General features: G+C 34.4%; 1 protein-coding gene across 1 annotated transcript; it reads left to right on the forward strand.

The window, feature by feature from the left end:
- The first annotated feature begins 4,379 nt into the window (after positions 1-4,379).
- LOC114367900 (protein LSD1-like) lies at positions 4,380-10,191 on the forward strand. Its single transcript, XM_028325155.1, has 7 exons — positions 4,380-4,579; positions 4,882-4,995; positions 5,585-5,695; positions 8,491-8,597; positions 9,137-9,217; positions 9,310-9,381; positions 9,733-10,191. Exons 2-7 carry the CDS (start codon positions 4,884-4,886, stop codon positions 9,772-9,774), a joined length of 525 nt encoding a protein of 174 aa, XP_028180956.1. The 5' UTR covers positions 4,380-4,579; positions 4,882-4,883; the 3' UTR covers positions 9,775-10,191.
- The last annotated feature ends 130 nt before the right edge of the window (positions 10,192-10,321 follow it).

Below are 10,321 nucleotides of genomic sequence, written 5' to 3' on the forward strand. Positions count from 1 at the left end.
CAAGCTTCTATAGAAGGTTCGTTCCTAATTTCTCTACTATTACATCACCTCTCAATGAGCTAGTGAAAAAGAATGTGACATTTACCTGGGGTGAAAAACAAGAACAAGCCTTTGCTTTGCTCAAAGCAAAGCTTACTAAGACACCTGTTCTAGCTCTTCCTGACTTTTCTAAAACTTTTGAGCTAGAATGTGATGCCTCTGGAGTGGGAGTTGGAGCTGTATTGTTACAAGGTGGGCACCCTATTGCTTATTTTAGTGAAAAACTTCATAGTGTCACCCTCAACTACCCCACCTATGATAAAGAGCTTTATGCCTTAATAAGAGCCCTCTAAACTTGGGAACATTACCTTGTTTTCAAGGAATTTTTCATTCATAGTGATCATTAATCACTTAAGTACATTAAAGGGCAAAGCAAGTTAAACTAGAGGCATGCAAAATGGGTAGAGTACCTAGAGCAATTTCCACATGTTATCAAATACAAAAAAGGGAACAACAAATGTGGTAGTTGATGCCTTCTTTAGGAGACACACATTGTTTTGCTCCCTAGGAGCCCAAATTTTAGGATTTGATAATATTAGGGACTTGTATGCTTTAGATGAACATTTCTCTCTCATTTACGAGAGTTGTGGGAAAAAGGCCCAAGATGGATTCTATTTGGCTGAGGGGTATTTGTTCAAAGAGGGAAAGCTTTGCATACCCCAAGGATCCATTAGGAAATTACTTGTGAAAGAGAACCATGAGGATGGGCTCATGGGCCACTTTGGGATAGACAAGACCCTTGTCTTACTTAAAGAAAAGTTTTATTGGCCCCATATGAAGAAAGATGTCCATAAGCATTGCACTAGGTGTGTAGCTTGTTTACAAGCCAAGTCTAGGGTGATGCCTCATGGACTATACTCACCCTTACTCATCCCCTCTACACCTTGGGTAGACATTAGTATGGACTTTGTCCTTGGGCTTCCTAGAACTCAAAGAGGTGTAGACTCTATCTTTGTGGTGGTGGATAGGTTTAACAGATTGCACACTTTATACCATGCCACAAGGTGGATGATGCTACCCACATCTCAAAACTCTTTTTCAGGGAAGTTGTGAGACTCCATGGTTTGCCTAGGACCATTGTGTCAGATAGAAATGCTAAGTTCCTTAGCCACTTTTGGAAAACCTTATGGGCTAAGCTAGGAACTAAACTTCTTTTCTCTATCACTTGTCATCCACAAACTGATGGGCAAAAAGAGGTAGTGAATAGGTCTTTATCCACCCTTTTAAGGGCTCTTCTGAAAGGCAACCATAAGTCTTGGGATGAGTATCTTCCTCATGTAGAATTTGCCTACAACAAGGGGGTTCATAAAACAACCAAGCAGTCCCCTTTTGAGGTTGTCTATGGGTTCAATCCCCTAACACCGTTAGACCTCATTCCCCTCCCACTGGACAGTTCTTTTATACATAAAGAAGGGGAATCTAGGTCAGAGTTTGTAAAGAAGTTGCATGAGAGGGTTAAGAACCAAATAGAGAACCAAACAAAGGTGTATTCAACTAAAGGCAATAAAGGAAGAAAAAAGCTAGTTCTTAATGACAGTGACTGGGTTTGGCTCCATCTTAGGAAGGATAAATTCCCTACTAAAAGGAAATTCGAGCTTAGCCCTAGAGGGGATGGACCTTTTTAGGTTTTGGAGAGGATCAATAGCAATGCCTATAGGTTGGACCTCCCAGAAGAGTATGAAGTCAGCACCACTTTTAACATTTCTGATTTAATTCCTTTTGCAGGTGGAGCTGATATTGAGGAGGAGGAATTAACAGATTTGAGGTCAAATCCTCTTCAAGGGGAAGGGGATGATGCAATCCTCCCTAGGAAAGGACCAGTCACTAGAGCCATGAGCAAGAGGCTCCAAGAGGATTGGGCTAGAGCTGTTGAAGAAGGCCCTAAGGTTCTCATGAACCTTAGGGTAGATTTCTGAGCCCATGGGTCAAGGTTGAGTCCAATTATCTTTGTACATATTAGACTAGGATGTCATTATATTTGATCCTTGTATTTAGGGCTCCATAATGTAGGTAAGGTACCCTAGAAATATAGGATTTTTCAGCCCTTGTATTTTAGGGCACCTAGACTAATTTTTGTATTAGGGGTGATTTTGTAATTTCACATGCACTAAGTGAATATTTGATGTGTGTGTTGGGAAATAAAATTTAATTGAATTGGTAGAAGCCAAATCCAATTAAATTTTAGAGGGGGAGGTGAGCATTTGCTTACTACACCCCAGTGCCACATCATATAGTCACACTTTGTGCATGTCCTTCATGTTTTACATGTCTCATGACTCCTAAGCACACTTAGTGGAGAATCTTGAAATTGATCTTAGATTAGTAGGATGAAACATAACTAAAATTCACTAATCATAATTAGTAAAATTTTGACTCCAAAGTTTGACTCCACAAATTCAATTTCAAATTCAAGTGAAATTTGAATTGAAATTCAAATTTTCCTCCAATTTTGTGTGAGACTTAGGCTATAAATAGAGGTCATGTGTGTGCATTTTTTCAACTTTGATCATTTGAAAATTAAACTTCAGATTTCAGAGCTCTTTTAGAGCAAAAAATTTCGTGCTCTTCTCTTCCTCTCCCTTCATTCATCTCCTTCTTCCTCAAGCTTTTATTCATGGTCTCTTATGGTGGTGAGCTTCTTCTAGACTCATCTTCTCCTTGAAGTGGCGTCTCCTCTCTCTCTTCCTTCTCCATTTCGCTGTCATTCATCTTCCAAGAAATAAAGGAATCCATTGATGAAGAAAATCCTAGGCCTACAAGCTCCAATGGAGCTTACATCAAGTTATATTCTCCACCAAAGGTAATTCTATTCCAATCGGGTAGAATCACTATTGAAAATAAAACCCTTCTTTCAAATATTTAGTATAATTGCATATCTAGGACTAAAAAATTATTTGTTTAGTATAATATATATAGTGTAATTATGTTTCAACATTATTTAAATTGTTCATAATGATTTTCACCCATAAGTATAATGTTCCAATAACTAATTTTGTTCCCACATTAGTTATTTTGGGGATTTCAATAATTTCATTTTTTCTCGTTAAAAAATAAAATTTCATTTTTTCATGGTATCTGCAATAAAATAAAATATCTTAATAAATTTAGAAAAATAATTTATCAATTAAGTTTAGTATGAGTTGTGTTCATTTAAGATTACAGTAATTTGGGAAAGAATTATATTGATTATACTAAAAATAGAAAAATAATAAAGAATATAATCTAACAATATAAAGTAACCAAATTGTCATTATTTTATTTAAATCATAAATTATTATTATTATTATTATTATTAACATACTTCCTGCATGGACTAAAAGTTAAATGTGTGACCTATTTAACAAAATGTAACTGAAATTGAAAGTTAAAAATAAATTGAAAAGATGTAACTAAAATTGAAAGTCTATAATTCTTAGAGATAAAAATGTTCATTAAAAAAGTGAACACAAAAAATTATTACCTTTATAATAATTATAAATTATTATTATTACTGTGGACTTGGTGTTATGGTACTCACCCATTTAATTTATGGGTAATTATTATGGGTAATTATTGATATTCAAACTCATATCCATTGTGTGAGTAATGATCTATTAATCATTTTTGTAGGTACACGTTAGATATATTAACTAGTGTCATATCTACATGGAATGAATCAGCGTCATGTAATAAATTTCATCATTATCAAACCAAATATCACAATATCTTAACTTTGATCACTAATTCACTTTGGTAGATAAACATTCTTTTAATATAGTTTCTAGTATTTTTTTTTTGAGATACTAGATGAATGAATTTTCAAAATATTAACTTTTAGCCTTTTATATTTATTCTCTTTTTCTCTTTAAAATATTTATTAAATAAGTGATTCTTCCACTCATAAGGTAGGTTTTTCTTATGTGTGTGTAGGTTTTTCTTATAATAATGTGTGTGTGCGTGTGTGTGTATATTTTTGATCTCTAATAAATACTTGATTTTTTCATTTGTTTCCTAATAAAATTTAGTTTTGCATTGATTCTCTTATAAAATAAAAATCTTAATTTTGATGCTTCATATTTTATTTTAATTTATAATAAATTAACAAATTTTGTATTTATTCCTCACTAAATTAACATATTTTATGAGAGAACAAACATAAAATTTATTTATTTGTTGGACTAAAAAAATATCATAGATAAAAATAAAATCATTTTTTAATTAGAAATTTAAGATAAAACAAAAATTTATGAGGAAGAAAATATAAAAATTAAGTATTTATTAATGATAAAAAACATATTTAAGTTGATTATAATTTAGCTTTAAATAAATAACAATTTGGGTTAATTTGAAGGCACAAAAAAAAAGGTTAGAACGCGGTGAAGTTTCCTAATCCGCGTACCCAGAAGGAAGGAAGTTATTATTATACAGACAAGAGTTTAATTTGAAGGCCAAATCAAAATATTGAAAAGCCGCGAGGGAGGTTTCGTTTCGTTTCGTTCAGTTCACACATTCTATTCTCTATCGATTCCTCTTCCCTTTTTCTCAATCCACTACACCACAGGTATGCTATTCTTATTCCTCGATGTTCTCAATTTCTTGCACGTTTCCGCTTGATTTCTTTCAATTTTATTATCATTATTATTTCTTGGTGGGTTTCTGGGTGAAGTATATATGGTTTGAGAACTTGTATATCGAGTTTTTGATGTGTTTGAATATACAAAGATTAAAATTTTCAGGGCAGGGCATAAATTTTGTTACAAATTCTATGTTTTGTGGGTTTCAGATTAGAATTGTCTTGGATTACATGGCACTGAGATGTTAAAAATGTTGCTAATGTGTGAGTGTGTGTGTGTGACTTTGCAGTTATGAGGAGCCAACTTGTGTGTAATGGGTGTAGGAGCATCTTGGTTTACCCTAGAGGAGCAACCAATGTTTGCTGTGCGTTGTGCAACACCATTACCTCTGTTCCTCCTCCTGGTATTCCTTTCACGGTTTCTTTATTATCAAGATTTGAGAAACTTTCGTGCTCCTTGATGCTTAGTATGTTGGATTAGTTTCACAGTTCACACTTGGGGATTGAGTGGTGTAAGTGTAAGCCATCTTAGGTGTGGAATAGTGGGCGGTTACCATTGCTTTATTTTATATCTCTCATGCATGGATACTTAAATATTGGGGATGAATTGGTACCGTGCTTGAATTGGATGCCGATATGCTTATGGTATGGCATCCATCTTATCAGAACTTGGCTGCATTTTTTCTTAACTTTGTCTACGATTATGCATTTTTAATGAATTCTTCAAGAGATTGAAGATCAATGATGATGAAAAATCAATATAAATGTTAGCTATATGCTTTTATTAAGATAAAGAATAAAAAAATTGCACTCGTGTGTGTAGCTATTAATAACATAGGCATATTATTTGAAAGATACTGTGTGTGTGGTGAGAGCGAGATAAACTGAAAAGAAATTATGCATTTAGCTTGATTAAATATTCATTCACACGTATTGTACTTTAACTGAATGGTTACATCTGGGGGAACCTTTAATTTCATGATGCCCATGCAGGAATGGACATGTCACAACTCTATTGTGGAGGCTGTACGACATTGCTAATGTACACACGTGGTGCTACAAGTGTGAGATGTTCCTGCTGTCACACTATTAACCTTGTACCAGGTACAATATATTTCTCTGTTGCCAGATTTGTGAAGCTTATTAGCTCAATATTTATTTTGCTGTACTAAATGCTGATTTGCTAGACAAACTATTTACATTTATAAACTGTAACTACAGTGATGTTTTGGTGGTTTTCTTGATCATTGAATATGCTTAATACATTGATGGTGATTCCAAATCCTGGTATTGGATTCAGCAGGGGAGCAGCGAGGGAATCCTTTTCTCCTTTCCTCATTACCTTAGCTGTTGGAATAGGCCATATGTTGATGTATTTGTGATGAACTCAAGAATGCAAACCAACTGTTTGTACATCAATCATACTTGAAAAAGTATTTGTTGACTACTGTAAATTTATCAACTCTACTAAAAGATTAGGCTGTTTTGGTGAAGGATCATGAATGGCTTTTATATCTTTAAGCATCTCTTCATGCAACAACCCTTTGGGCTTAAAGTTTGGGCAATGTACAAGTCCACTCTCTAGTCTCTACCTTGTGCTGAAATTCAGTTTATTTATTTAGAAGAACGCGAGCAACAACAATTGAACCCATGATTACTTTTTCATAAAGAGTCTGATACATGTCAAATACCAATTCTTCCAAAAGCCTAAGGAGTTTACTAAAAGCTCATGAATGGTTTTTAACTTTTTATATCTCTATCCAGTACAAATTGTATGCACAAAAAATATCCATCAAACCATATCTAGGTAGTAGGAAAATGAACAAACTTAAATTCAAACCATGTGGTTCTCCACAGCTTTCTTTTTGATTTGTAACTATGTAAGTTTATAAATTTCTTCTGATTATTCCCAACTTTCTACTCAATTCTTTTTAATAAATTTCATAAGACATTAGTGAAATGCCACAACCACATATGTTATTAAACAAATAATTATCATCAACTGTCTTAGGGAACACCTAATGCCGGATTTAAACCCTTGCAAGTCTCAATTTCCTTAGCTAAGCCAACTTTTCCCATGCCCTTATTGTTGGGTTACAAGTGCGAGGTGAAGTCCCACATCGAGCAAAAGTGGAAAAGTTGAGCATTATATAAGTGAGGAGAATACCCATAAACTCGAGTATTAAGGTTTTGAGTTAAAGTGTGGTGTCAAGTTCCCTTATGTGGTGGCTCGTGGTCCATTGGTGTAAATCTCCCCGACGTTTACTCCCCTCGAATTTTCCCAACAACTGGTATTAGAGCCGATGGTTCGACTTGGTGACCGGTTTAGACGAATAAGATGGCGGCGATAGATCGTAGCCTTGGAGATCCCTTGTATTGAAAGTCTTCCTGGTGGTGGGTCCAGGCAGCGTGTCCCGTAGATGGAGCGGCGGTGCAAGTACTGCAGGTAGCTAGAGCATGTGGGCTCTAATGGCTATACTCGTGGACTCACACTTGAGGGAGAGATTGTTGGGTTACAAGTGTGAGGTGAAGTCTCACATCGGGCAAAAGTGAAAAAGTTGAGCACCATATAAGTGAGGAGAAGACTAATAAACCAGAGTCTCAAGGTTTTGGGTTAAAGTGTGGTGTTAAGTTTTCTTATGTGGTGGCTCGTGGTCCATTGGTGTAAATCTTCCCGGCGTTTACTCCCCTCAAATTTTTCCAACAACTTATCACTTCTTGGAACCTAACAGTAGTAATTCTGGTCAAACTTACATTGTTCCCAACTTTAGAACCTTCTTATATATTCTCCTTTTGGCAATTTGTTATGCTAGTACTGATTCCTTAGTACTAGGAAAATGCTCAGCTGACAAGGAAAAATTAGTTTGTGCTACCTTTGATATAGAGCTGATGCTATCAGCTATAAAGTGTATAAATTGAGGTCAACAGTACTACCATGTATATTAACGTTCTTCTTAGAGTAATATTTCTTCCAAATTAAATTAATGATCCAAATTAGCTTAATGCACGGAATTGCTTGCTGCCTGGAGACCATGAAAATAAAAGAAGTCTATCAACAGTTCTAATATTGGTCAAGAACCAACTACCCTGTATGCATAGTAGTTAGTCCCAAATAGTGGTGTGGAGTGGCTGCTCCCCAAAAACGCTAAAGCAGGATAGCAGATAGCAGAGTTATTTGGAATCCTAAATAGATTTATTCTACACATGTATACATGTTGAAAAAAGAGAAAAAAGTACCTGAGATTAAAAACATCTGTCTCCTCTTTGAGTGCATTTGGGATCGAGCAGTTCAGCTAGCTGGCTAGCTTCTTTGTGGTGTTCTGCTAGGAGTTGTCTTTTTCAGATCTTCAGACAGATTGACATGTTGTGTCACATGTTTCTTGTTCTTAATTCTTTGTTTTTTCCTTTTTATTCCTTGTTTAGTTCTTGAGGATTTCTTATCCTTTTTGTACCTCTCTTTTCCCTCTTAATAAACCTTTATTTATAATAAAAAAGAAAGGCAAACAAAACAAATCAACAAATCAACAAATAATGTCAAGTTAGTTCACAACCTGAAAATCACAAACCAAGAGTGACATCCTGATTCATTTGAATATAAGCATGACCCAAAACCAGGATAATATTAATTTGACTCTGTATTTTATCGTTGATGACAGTTTCTATTGTGAATGCTGTCATCAATTGACCGAGCTCTGTAATAAGGTTATTTTATGCACAAAATCCTACTGCATAAACTACAGGATGTTGGGTGTTTGATGTGTCATTTATTGGGTTCCATTTTCTTTATCTTATGTCATTCCAATGATGAGTTCCTTGTTTTACTGTAATATTGTATGCTTATTAATTTGCTTAAATTTATTACTGATTTATTGTTGATGGGCTGTGTCTTTATCAAAAAGAATCTAATCAAGTCATTCATTGTGCGAACTGCCGGACAACACTCATGTATCCTTATGGAGCTTCCTCAGTCAAATGTGCAATTTGTTGCTATATTACTAATATCAGTGTAAGTATACAATTCATTAATTGTATGATTAATGTATTGCGTATTCACTTTCTATTTTTGCAAATGCTTCAGAACTATTGAAATTAAATTGACATGAGTTTTGACACATGATTTGGGGTTCATTTTGTTGTAAATTTTGGTGGCTTTCTGTTGCAATGTGAATCAGAATCCTTATGTGATAAATTTGCAGCTAGAAATTTTTGGTTGATTGGATTTGTAAAGTAATAAGAGTGCAGTTATTTGACTAATTTGGAATTTTAAAATTGAAGATTTAAATCTCATATATCCTCTTATCACTGAAAATTGTTTAGAGAACCCAGAAGCTCTAGTTAAATTTATTGTTCAAGCTCCAAAACATCTTTCCTACCTAGGGGCTGTTATCTGATTCAACATTGGACACATGTTGGGATTTCTGCGCCTTTTACATGTTATAAATGACATGAAAATCTTGAAATTTGATGCAAATGTTTTGCATTTTATGTAACTTTTCTGATCTGAGTTTTTCTACCATTTAATGGCTTCTGCTTCTCCTTCTGTAGATGACCAATGGAAGGCTTTCAATTCCTGTACAGAGACCAAATGGAACAGCCAACTCTGGAACAGTATCTTCAACTTCATCGGTATGGTTTTCTCCTTTTCTTTTTGATGATTCTGTTAGACGTATTGTTGCATTCTTGTGATGATATCTAATACATGATTTTACTACTTGCAGTCAATGCCTTATTCTCAGAGCCAAACTGTCGTAGTAGAAAATCCTATGTCTGTTGATTCGAGTGGGAAATTGGTAATTACTATTGCTTTTCCTTTTTGGCTAGTTTTGGATGCATATTTGACTTAAGTATGTTTTTAGTCAATGAAAATAAGACGTCTTTTTTTTAATCCCTACTTAAAGTTTATTCATCTTTAATTCTTATGTATGACCACTTTTTAATCCCTTGTTGGTGGCTGAAAGCACCTTTTTATTTATAATTTTTAAGAATTAAACTAAATAATTTAAATAGACTAATTATAAAAAAGTGTGTTTAGGAACTAAAAATATACTTTAGCTTATAAACTTTTTACTATATTTCACTAATTTTTCTGTGATTCTTTAGCAAAGTAAGATTTTCTCACTTGTAAGAATTTGATGTCACAGGTGAGGAATGTCGTTGTGGGCGTTACAACAGATAAGAAATGATACTTGCCACATGAAAATGTTACACAAGTGTAAAGGGAACATCATTTGACTCGTCAACTGCTGGTGCTTGAAAATATTGTTCGTGTATATGAAATTGCAGCTTATAAGTTAAAGATATTTTTGTTCTAAATGAGATTTAGACTGATTTAATTTACATATATGTATACGAGGACCAGTGGAAAGGGCACACAACTTGTCATTTATTGAATTGCCAAGGTCCTCTTTTTGCTGCAGTTGTATCACAGGGTTTTTCGCATCTCGAATTACAAGTCCTAGATGCACATTTGATTCCTCTTCTTTGGTGACTTGATTTTATTATGCAAGCATATAACCTGATAAGGTGCCTAGAGTCAACTGGCGCAGAAATTCAAATGTGTACACGCACTAAATCAAATATCAAAGGATTAGTTATTGTAATTTTCGTCCAATTTTGTGTAACATGTTCCAATGTGTACAGGGATCACACCTCAAATCCTTATTTGTGACCCAAAACTTGGACACAATGAAGTACCCACCTATCTAAGTAGCTTATTGATAAACACATACA

This window comes from Glycine soja, chromosome 9 (genome assembly GCF_004193775.1).
Source record: "Glycine soja cultivar W05 chromosome 9, ASM419377v2, whole genome shotgun sequence".
Taxonomy (NCBI): Eukaryota; Viridiplantae; Streptophyta; class Magnoliopsida; order Fabales; family Fabaceae; genus Glycine; species Glycine soja.